Source organism: Molossus molossus, unplaced genomic scaffold, assembly GCF_014108415.1.
Source record: "Molossus molossus isolate mMolMol1 unplaced genomic scaffold, mMolMol1.p scaffold_m16_p_21, whole genome shotgun sequence".
In the NCBI taxonomy this organism is placed as follows: Eukaryota; Metazoa; Chordata; class Mammalia; order Chiroptera; family Molossidae; genus Molossus; species Molossus molossus.
The window spans coordinates 43,089,151-43,100,096 of record NW_023425357.1 but is presented as its reverse complement, the minus strand read 5'-3'; the positions used below and the strand labels follow the sequence as shown (position 1 = coordinate 43,100,096).

Genomic DNA, 10,946 nt, shown 5'->3' with positions numbered 1-10,946 from the left:
AGGAAATGAATACCACATCTTCTGAGGAGATGGAGATGATGCTGGCTCAAACCAGGAGCGTGATGGAGGCAAACAAGATTGTGGGAGGATCTGGTTGGAGGTGGGGAGCAGGAGCTCAGTGGGAGATATGTCAAGTTTGAGATGCTGCTTGATATCCATGTGGAATGTGGAGTAACAGCCAGGAATATGAATCTGGAGTTCAAAAGAGAGGCCCAGCCTGGAGATGTGAATTGGGAGTCCCAATGCATAGAGGAAATTTAAAGCCATGAGCCTGTTAATTTCTTACTTCTTAGAAATGAAAGAGCTGAAACCAATAGGACAGTGTTGACATATGTTAGTTCTGGGTGGCAGACACAGTGGTGTTTGTAACACTATTCTTTGTACTTTTTAATATGTTTGAACTTTTTAATAATAAAGTAAATTAATAAACAGTCTATAAGGCCAGAAGGCTCCAAACTGCTGAACAGTTTTGTCATGAGTGCCTTAGACTTAAATCGTGGGTGGTGGAGATGAGCTGAGGAGCCGGGTTCAAATCCCCCTACCACCACAATGCTCAGTGACGGGATTGACTGTGTCTCCCTGGGCCTCTCGTTCCCCAGTGACTTCTCAGGGCCCTGCCAATGCTGACCATGCAGGATTCAAGCTGGTGCCCCCAAGGGCCCCTGCCTGCTCTGAGTTTGTCCACCTACCTCTCAGACCTAGTCCCACAGAAGTGGCCAGAAATACCCCATAAGAGGGCTCTGTCGGTGGAAATCAGCTTTGCCTACAAACAGATGGAAACTGCAGCAAGGGGAATCAGAGAAGACAGGGCCCCATGGTCTCCAGAAGCTGGAACCCAAAAAAGAATTAGATTGAGCTTAAAAGAAGGGAACCTAGAGATGAAAACTCTTCCCGGTATTGACTGCTGATGAATGCCTCCTGCTCAGGCCCTCAGGTCTGCTCTGTGAACCTGAAACACCCATGTGTGGGCAGCTGAACCAATCTGCCAAGTTGTGATAGGCACAGGTAATGATAATAGTATTAATAGTAATCATAATAATATTTATGTGCCAGATTCTAACTAAGTACTTAATAGGCATTTTCTTCTTAACCCACACACGACGGTGCTGTAGGGTTATCATTTTCATTAGCCTGACTTGGCAGATGAGGAAACCGAGGCTCTGAGAGGTCAAACAACTTGCCCCAAATCAAGCAGCAAAGAAAGAGCAGAGTCTGGATTAGAACCCAGGCCACATGACTCCAGATCTCAAGCTCTTGAAAACTCTTGGTGAGCAATGAGGTCCTCTAAGTCTCTCCCAGAAGAGCCACAGAAGACAGCCTGGACATAACACTGTTTATTGAGCCACTTACTTATCATCAGCCTGTAAGTATTTCTTGAGCACCCACTATGAGGCAGCACCCAGTGTGCCCAGCCATGAGGATGCTCAGAGTAATGAGCACAACCTCTGTTCTTGAGAACCTTATGGTCTAGAGAGAGAGGTCAGTTTATAAACCAGCATAATAAAACCGAAGGCTCCAGGCGGCTACCGGGGAGCCATGTATGTTCAAAAGGTTCCAGGGGAAAGGATGAAGATCCCAAGAGCAGGGCATGGCCACAGTGTGGAGTCATGGCGGGGGACCTGTCTCTGCCATCATCTCGTGGCTGAACCTTCATTCCTAAGCCATGAGTGCCAGAAACTTCTTTCTAGCAGAAACTGCTGGGCACAGGAACAGCACATCTTCAGCTTTTATGGGAAGGGAAGAAGATGAAACCCATCACTCTGTGTTTTGTAAGCAGTGGAGCATTCGCTGCTGCTTTGGAACAACCTGTTTCACTTTTCTGGAAAAACCAGTTGACGTGACTTATGCCTCAAGTGGAGGTCATGACTGGAGAAGGAGCTATTTTGGGCTGAGTGGCTCCAAGAAGCTACAACTGCTGTGTGATAACAGATGTCGCAGGCAGATTGCTTCTTCGCAGAAGAGTTCTTTCTATAAACATTTATCTCTATTGTTGAAAGTATTACAGATGCCCCCTCTTCTACCCCCATTAGCCCCCTCCACCCCACTGCTGTTCCCCACAGGCCTTCAGAACAGCTCTTAACTCAGGACCCCGGGGGCAGAGGCCACCAATGGGATTCAGGAGATCCACAAAATCCTTGAACTTGTGGGAAAGTATTTGAGTATTCATGCTTTTTAGGGGGGTAAACGGGGGGTAGAGGGTTCAGAGTTCTCATCAGATTTTAGAGGGCCCCTTGAATCCCCTGAGATCATGTCTCTAGAGCAATAGTTGCTGTTTTCTAAGTGTGGGTGTAAGCTGTGCCCACCAGCCGTTGCTTGTTCTTGGGGTGGCATGTGTGTTTCTGTTCCCCTTCTGCCACACGGAGATCAGGAGCTGGGACCTAGAAGATGGGCCACAGTGTGAAGGGGCATGTGGATGTGGGCAAGGACTATGTAAAGGGAACTGGACAGCCAGGGGCACAGTTCAGCATGGACTTGACTGCTTGAAACATGGTCATTTCAACATGCACAGCCCCGGATGGGGAAATTTCTTCATGCTAGGGAAGCGGACTTTGCTATTATTCCATTGGGGCATTAAGCAACATCAGAGCATCAGTTGCCCAAGGAAGAAACAATTCCTGGACAGGTATTGAGAAAGGTAGCTCACAGGTACTGTGAATTCACAGGCGGCAATTCATAGGTAGCAAGGAGGGCAGAGAGGTGGCTTGACAAGGGTAAAGGAAAATCCCTATCTCTCCCTAGGCTCACTCGGTTGGGCCAGACTGTCTAAGGCTTTATTTATTTATTTATTTATTTATTTATTATCCTCACCTGAGGACATTTTTCCATTTTTTGTTCAGATAGAGTGGGAGAGAGACAGAGAGAAAGAAACATCGATGTGAGAGAGACACATCAAGTGGTTGCCACCCACACAACCCCAACTGGGGCCGGGGACAAACTGCAACCGAGGTATGTGCCCTTAGCGGGAACCGAACCCAGGTCTCTCTGGACCACAGGCCGACGCTCTAACTGCTGAGCCAAACTGGCCAGGGCTTAGGCATTATTATTGATGAGATGGCACACCCTAGGTGTACAGGAAAGCTGATCCTGCCAAGAGACGGGCTGGGACTGGGCTGGGAATGCAGGCTCAGGAAGATGGTTCCAGCCTCTGGACTCTGAGAGCAGCCCTGCCCAGTTGTAGGTTTCCTGAGCTGAGACGTCCTCCTGACCTTCTGAACTAAAAGCTCAGTGCTGGCCCTTGGAAGTTGTCGAGAATGAATGAATGTGCCCTACTAGCTGTGAACTCCTTTCTCGCAGGGACCATCTGGGATCACTACAATATTACCCTTACGTCGCCCTCCCCAGCGCCCTGCAGATGACCGTAAGGCTGAATCCCTCCTCCTCACTAGAAGTTCTCAGCTCAAACCCATGGTTCCATGGGTCAGCCTGAGGCCTGGTGGTCTTTATGGATGAGTGTTGAAGGACTTCAAGCTGGGAGGGACTCTCTCCATTGGTTATGGCCAGTCCCCCTTCCTTTTTTCTGCCTTTCTGAATGGTGACAGCATTTTCCAGCAAAGGTCCTCAGTACCCACATGCAGGAGACTCATGCATTTGTCCACTCATCATCCATTCACTCATTCATGTCTTCACTTATATGCTCACTCACACTTTCATTTATATCTTCAGTCATTCAGCTATTCATCTGATTGATTGACTCATTGATTCATTGATTCATTCACTCATTGATTCATTCAACATCCACTAAATGTTGTAAAAACATTGTATGGACATAGAGATGCTTTAGACACAGGTCTCGCCCCTGAGAGCTCCCAGATGGGGATGAAGGGCACAAGAGCCATGAACACAAATAATCACACTGAGCAGAATAGAAGTAGTAAATGTTGTGAGAAATGTACAAACACATCAATGAGGCACCACAGAGGAAGAGATTTCTTCCAGCCAAGAGGAGAAATCGGAGGCAGCTTCCTGGAAGAAGTACAATCAGCAGCAGGTCCAGAATTTCTATATGGAAAGAGGGTGAGGATGGCAGCTGGTAGGGGAAGCTTGAAGTTGTATCATCTGGAGGGCACTTTGCATAAGACTGAAAGTAGTTAGCTGTCTATATCAAAGAATGGGGTTATAGTAGAGATTGGGGAGTGGTTAAATCTCCCCCAACTTCTCTCTTGCTTCTACCACCCAAGAAATGGCATTAGAGCACATGCCTCAGTATGGGGAGGATTTATTTGAACACAAGGTGATAGGCAGAATATGAACACCTGACAGGAGCAAAGGCCTGGGAAGTTCAAGGCAATTACAGGGATCCTGGAGGGCCAAGGTTTTGGTGGAACAGATAGAAGGATGTAGTGGGCAATGAGTTTGGAAAGGTAAGTTGAGCTTGAAATGCAAGGTTAAGATGTTCGGTTTCATTCAACACATGTGGGGAGCCACTGAGGATTCTGAGCAAGAGCGCAACAAGCCTGATGCTGCTCTGGGCCAGTGTAGAGAATGCAGAGGAGAGGCCGAGATCACAGGGCTATTTCAGGCCTTTCCTAATGTTTAGGGAGGCAGAGCAAGAGTACGACTGAGTCTACTACCACTTGGCTAAAGATGTAAAAGTTATGAATCAAATTAACAAACAAGTAAAATATGTTCTATCTTCCTACCTTGACAGAGACTTTCATGGCAACCTGGACGGCCAGGTTCAAATGTGTGAATCTCAGATGCTCACATCAGAGCACAGAGGTGCAGACCTGCCTCGTGGCCCCAAACCCCAACCTGAGGCCCACTTCCCTTTTCTTCCCACACCTAGCTCCTTCCCTCACTGCGAGAGGCCTCACACACACAGCCCACGCATCCAAACTCTGTTGGCACCCTGCAAATAGCCACCCCCGCCGCCCTCAGGCTTAGAAGGACACACATTAGCCATACTTCTACACTTGGGAGCCTAGGGGAGGATTGAGCAAACCCTTGGAAGCAAGTGGGCTGGGGGTGAACACTGGGTCCTCCATGTGTGCTCTAGAAGAAGGAGAGGTTGCAGGCTCTAGGTGGGCACATGCCCTGGCTTCTGGCCTTCTCACCCATGGGGACTGGGAGTCACATCCAGGAGAGGGCCCAGAACCTAGGATCCCTCCTGCCCAACCAGGGGAGACAGAATGAGACCCTGAGCCAGGGCAGGAGCAGCCCCTGTGAAGGAGGAACCAGAAATGGCGGGTAATAGAATACACAGGACAGGGAAACTGGATGGATGTAGCTGCCAAGCTGAGCCCTGCAAGTGCCATTGAGCCCAAGCCTGGATTCCTGACACCTTGGCAGATGGGCAGGTGGGTGGGGGCAGTCACCTGCATCCTTTGTGATGAAAACCACCCGAGTGACTGTGCTGCTCTTGCTCTCCTCTGCCCTTCTTCTGTCTGCTCTCCCCAACCCCTGAGCTGTGGTGTCTGGCCCGGCCGTGTGCAAGGCGTCTGGCCCCAGGGAGAGGTGGGGTGAACCTACACCTACAGCTACACGGCTATAAATAGGCAGCCTCCTGCGGCTGCTGTCTCAGCCTCCCTGCTCCAGTGCAGACACACTGGAGCCTCTAGGACACCTGGACCATGGACCCCAGGGAATGCTCCTGCATGTCTGGTGAGTAGGGACACCCACCCTTGGGCTTTGGGACCTTGCCCTCGCTTCCTCCAGGGAGCCTTCAGTTCTCCGATTAATGCTTGTCTTCCTGCAGTTAGGAGCCACCAGTGGTGTTTGTTCCAGACTGGGGACCTCTGGGGCAGCTCCCTGTCTGTGGGCCAGCAGCCTGTTTGCTAGAATTGAAAGGCTGGCTCTGGAATGACTGTGGGGAGACTGAGCAGCAGGCCCCTAAGGCAGCCACCAGAATGGGGGAAGAGCTCCGGCCCAGATCCTGGAAACCTGGTTTTGGTTCATTGCTGCCATCACTGCTGACACTTCTTTCCAGGCCTCAGTTTCCGCACCTGAAAAGGACTCAGCCCCCACTGCCCACCTCCCAGGGAAGCTGTGGAAGTGCTGTAATCATAAAGCACTTGCAGGTGTCGAGGGAGTCATCAAAAGCATATGTGGACTCCCGAGTCTCTGAACCCGCTTCATTCCAGTGACGCATGTGGCCTGGAGGAGAGGGGTGGGGTTCAGAGCCGGCCTGAGTTGTGTGGCCATGAGACGTGGTATGAAGGAGGCTCACATGGTCCTTAGCAGGACGTGTCTGTACCAAAACTGTGCCAAAGAGATGAGAGCTACAAGCATCTTGACAGTAGGTGAAATGCTTTTTTTAAACCCATAAATGATTTTTATGATATGGAAACAATAGTGCCTGTAACTGTCATTTTGAGCTTATATCCTTCCTAACTATTCAGGGTTTCCATCTTGCCTGGTGCCCTGAAAAGGAGAAGAGGGTAGAAAAGGCTTCAACTGTCCCTGGGGGACCTTAGGCTTGGTGGAGTTGCCCAGTCCAGTGGTTCTCAAACCTGATTCTACAGCAGAATTATTTGTGTTGCTTTCTAAAAATACTGACTCCTGCCTGGCTGGCGTGGCTCAGTGGCTGAGCATCACCCATGCACCAAGAGGTCACCAATTTGATTCCTAGTCAGGGCATATGCCCAGGTTGTGGGCCTGATCCCCAGTGAGGGGCATGCAGGAGACAGGCAGTCAATGTTCTCTCTCATTGATGTTTCTATCTCTTTCTCCTTCTTTCCTCTCTCTCTAAAATCAATAAAGAAAAAGAAATAAATGAAAGAAAAGAGAAGCCAAAAATAAATAAAATAAAAATATTGACTCCCTTTCCCCACCCTGACCTTTGAATCAGAACATCTCCAAGTTTGGTCCCAGGAATCTACATTTAACAAGGATCCTGGGAAGTGCTGAGGGAGCCACACGGGTTTCTGTGTGTGGACTGTGACTGGGAACCACTGGATGGTCCTCTCCATTGGGGTGATGCTCAGCAGCATCTCCCCCTCTTGTCCAGCAGCCAGGGACAGCTCAGAAACCGAGCCACCCTGTGTTCCCCACTCACCTCAGTCCTCATGTTTGTGACTCTGTCCTCGCTCCTAGGAGGAATCTGCATCTGTGGGGACGACTGCAAATGCACAACCTGCAACTGTAAAACATGCCGAAAAAGTGAGTATGGTGACCGGGCAACTTGGGCCAGGAGCTGGAAAGTCTGTTCATCCTCAACCCTCCAGCCATGGGGGGAGGGAGGGGGATCGGATGCCTGTTATACATTCGGGAGCTGTCTGAAATGAAAGCGGGGCTTCCGGGGCTGCTGCCCACCAGGGGATGAGGGTATCCACAGTGTTTCAGGTGTTTGGAGTAGGAAGAGGACTGAGGGGTGGTTCCAGCCTGCTCAGGGGAGAAGGGGAGAGAGCACTGGCCTGGAGTCATGAGCTCTGGGTTTTGGTCTCAGATCAGCTGCTGTCCAACAACCTTGGGCAAACCCCTCCCCTTCTTTATTTTTATTCATTCATTTATTTATTTAATTATTTATTTATTGGTACGTGCCCCTAGCAGAAACCGAACCCGGGACTCTCTGGTCCACAGGCCGATGCTCCAACCACTGAGCCACACCAGCCAGGGTAAACCGCCCCCCTTCTTGGGTCCTCTGATGGACTCTGCGTGGCCTCTGAGATCCCTTCTGGCTCCAACATCCCACAACTTCTGATCCCAGGCCCAGGGTTTTGGTGACTGTGGATTAAAGCCTGTGGCAGGCTCTTCTTTACCTATTTCCTCTAAATGCTGGGAGGAGAAGGTAAGAGAGCAGTGTGTACCCAAAGCTGATCTGTTCATCTCCTGACCCTTCCAGGCTGCTGCTCCTGCTGTCCCCCAGGCTGTGCCAAGTGTGCTCGGGGCTGCATCTGCAAAGGAGGCTCAAGCAAGTGCAGCTGCTGCCACTGAAATGCATCCGTCGTGCTGAGGGGGAGGCCTGGGAAGCTTCTGTACAGTGCATTAGTTGAAAAGTTGAGATGATTGTGCTTTTTATATATTTGCCCCAATGAGGTGTTGGTGACATTCATGTAAAGTGCTTGGAGCAATAAAGTTTTCACTCATGGTTGTCTGGTGATCAGAGCCCTGTTTGACCCCAACCCAGAAGGACCAAGAAGGGCTGACTTCATTGCAGATAAGGTGGTGGCCAGCCTGCGTCCCTTTTGCACTTGGCTGCTGACCACAGGCTCCTGCAAGTCTGCCCTAGGGCTCGCCCCTGCTGCCTGAGCTTCCTTGAGGCAAGTGGGGGTTAGGTCGGGAGGCCTGTGGAGTCAAGGCCACTGGGAAAAGCCCTTAAATGATGACAAATAGCAGTTAGTAGATAAAATAAATACCCCCTGTATTTTTAACCTTACAATGGCACAAATTTGAGACCTGGTCCACACCATCCCCCAGAAGTCCCCAGCAGCACTGAGCCCCAATAGCCCACTGCAGTAACCTGCCCATTAACACACCCCATATTGGCTTTCTTCCTTCTCTGCCTTGCTTCTCCATTCTCCTACCAGTGCTTTCTGGGGTCCCCACCCAAAGAAACTACTTGTACAGGGTCTACTTTGGGGCTAACCCAATCTTAGCCAGGCTCTCCTGGCATAGTGTTGGTCCAGAATGCCTCGTGGTGTTAATAGTGCTGTTTAAGGGACTTTAGCATTGAATCAATCAGCCATGAACAGCTGGGAGGTCTGTGCGGATCTAATGGAAATCCTCAAGACCAAGACACTAAGGGCATCAGTTGCCCTGGTTTGGTTATTTGGGCCAACCTTCAGGACGGGGTGACTGGGCAGACATAGACCAGGAGAAATTGGTGCTGGTCACTGGAGTTCTTGCATTTTACAGAAGTCAATGTAAAGAGAAACTGAGGTTTTCACGATTTCCCCCAGATGGCGATATATATGAGAGCTCCCCCTGCCTCAACACAAGTTCAGTGAAGTTTCAGGGTAAGTGCAGCCACTATGGGTCCCTGGGATGCACCAGCCACCATACTGAGCATTTTATACACACGCTCTCATTTAATCCCTACGATAGCTCTGCAGCAGGGTGAGTTGTCTGGAGAAATACTTGATTTTTTTTTTTTTAAGTAGTTATTTCTAAATAGATCCACCTACCTAATCTACAAAACACAAACGATATAAAGGGCGTAAGTCTCTGCTCACTTCTGTGCCCACTTTCTCCTCCCTAAGACAACTACTGTAATGACTTAGTGGTGGAAATTTCCAGGGACAGCTCATGCCTGGACAAGCATGTATGACACAGCATCACACACACATGTGTGCGTGCATGCGACAGTGTACTACATACCCTGGGAAACTTGGCAAGTGTTTTTCTTTATATAATAAATGCTTTTCCAAGTCCTTTTTTTTCCCGCAAAGAGAGAAGAAAAGTGGAAGGAAAAATTAAAAAGATAAACCACCAAAAAATAAGTTGACAAAAGAAGAAAAAAAACTGCATGAAATAAATGGTTTAAAAACTATGGGAGAGAACAATGGACATGGACAACAAAGCTGAGGACAGGGCAGGGAGGGCAGGGAGGGGGGAATCAGTGGGGGATAAAGGAGAAACATCTGTAACAAAAATTAATTAATAAAAAATAAAAATAAATAAAACTATGGGAGAGCCCTAGCTGGGTAGCTTAGTTGGTTAGAGCCTCATCCTGACATACCAAAGTTGTGGGTTTGATTCCTGCTCAGGGCACATATAAGAATCAACCAATGAATGCATGAATAAGTGGAATAATAAGTCAATGTCTCTCTCTCTCTCTCTCTCACTCTCCAAAATCGATAAATAAAAATAAAAACTATATATGGAAGATAAGGCAAAAACTCCTGCCATGGTAGAGCTTCTAACAGCAACTGAGGCTGTGAAGTCTTTTGGTCTTTTTCTGGCTCACTGAGCCCAGCACGGTGCCTGGGCCCATGCTACGAAGGGGTCATAAATACCTCTAAGAACCCATAATTCACTGACAGTGATGAACCGGCCTCTTCCTAAAAGTACACATACCAGTACCCTCACTCAATTTTACATATGATCGTAAGGAATTCACAGGCCCCTGAAGCCATCTCTGAGCCCCACAGGAATTCTCCATTAAAAATGTGTGGTTCATGCCCAGCCGGTGTGGCTCAGTGGATTGAGCATCATCCCATGGACTGAGATGTCCCGGTTCGATTCCTGGACAGGGCACATGCCCAAGTTGCAGGCTCAATCCCCACCAGGAGGCATGCAACAGGCAGTCGATCTCTCTCACATCAATTTTTCTTTCTTTTTTTATTATTCTTTTTTTATATTGATTTTAGAGGGAGAGGGAGAGACAGAAACATCGATGAGAGAGAACATCACTTGGCCACCTCCTGCATGCCCCACACTGGGGATTTGGCCCACAACCTGGGCATGTGCCCTTGTGCCCTGACCAGGAATTGAACCAGCAACCTCTTGGTTCATGGGTTGATGCTCAACCACTGAACCACACCGGTTGGGCTCTCACATTGATGTTTCTATCTCTCTCTTCCTCTCTCCCTCTAAAAAAAAAAAAATTAACAGAAAAATATCCTCAGGTGAGGATTAAAAATTAATTAATTAATTAATTAAATATTGAGTAATCACTACCTACCAGGCACTGAATCCAACATCTCCCTTGCATTATTTCCATTTAATTGTTACAAAACGACCCAAGTTCACAGGTAAAGAAATCAAGGCACATAGAGGTCAAATGACTTGTCCAAGGTTACACAGAAGAGTGGAGTGGGCAAGGGCCTGCTCCTGGGCTTGCTCCAGGGAGAGCACACACTGGGTCCTTTGTCTTAAGAGTTTTTATCTGTTTTCTGAAGGTCTTAGGGGAGGTCTCAGGGGAGGATCTCAATAGAATATTCATCAGCTGTCCGGGTGTGTCCTTTAATATGTTGATTCATCAAAATGAGTGTATAGAGTCATAGTCATTCTCTGGATGGTTTTACCTTCAAAAAATGTCACCAAAGAGGGACCGGAACTGAGGTGGG

At 48.6% G+C, this 10,946-nt stretch overlaps 1 protein-coding gene across 1 annotated transcript; it reads left to right on the top strand.

Annotated features, from left to right (window-relative positions):
• Positions 1-5,491: 5,491 nt before the first annotated feature.
• Positions 5,492-7,888, top strand: LOC118639537 (metallothionein-4). Its single transcript, XM_036276025.1, has 3 exons — positions 5,492-5,601; positions 7,033-7,098; positions 7,781-7,888. Exons 1-3 carry the CDS (start codon positions 5,571-5,573, stop codon positions 7,870-7,872), a joined length of 189 nt encoding a protein of 62 aa, XP_036131918.1. The 5' UTR covers positions 5,492-5,570; the 3' UTR covers positions 7,873-7,888.
• Positions 7,889-10,946: the final 3,058 nt, after the last annotated feature.

Excerpts from the sequence above, each read along its gene's own strand:
- LOC118639537 (XM_036276025.1), top strand. The coding sequence starts at position 5,571 with ATGGACCCCAGGGAATGCTCCTGCATGTCTG. Across the intron at positions 5,602-7,032 it reads GGAATGCTCCTGCATGTCTG|GAGGAATCTGCATCTGTGGG; the intron begins GTGAGTAGGGAC and ends CCTCGCTCCTAG. Across the intron at positions 7,099-7,780 it reads CTGTAAAACATGCCGAAAAA|GCTGCTGCTCCTGCTGTCCC; the intron begins GTGAGTATGGTG and ends TGACCCTTCCAG.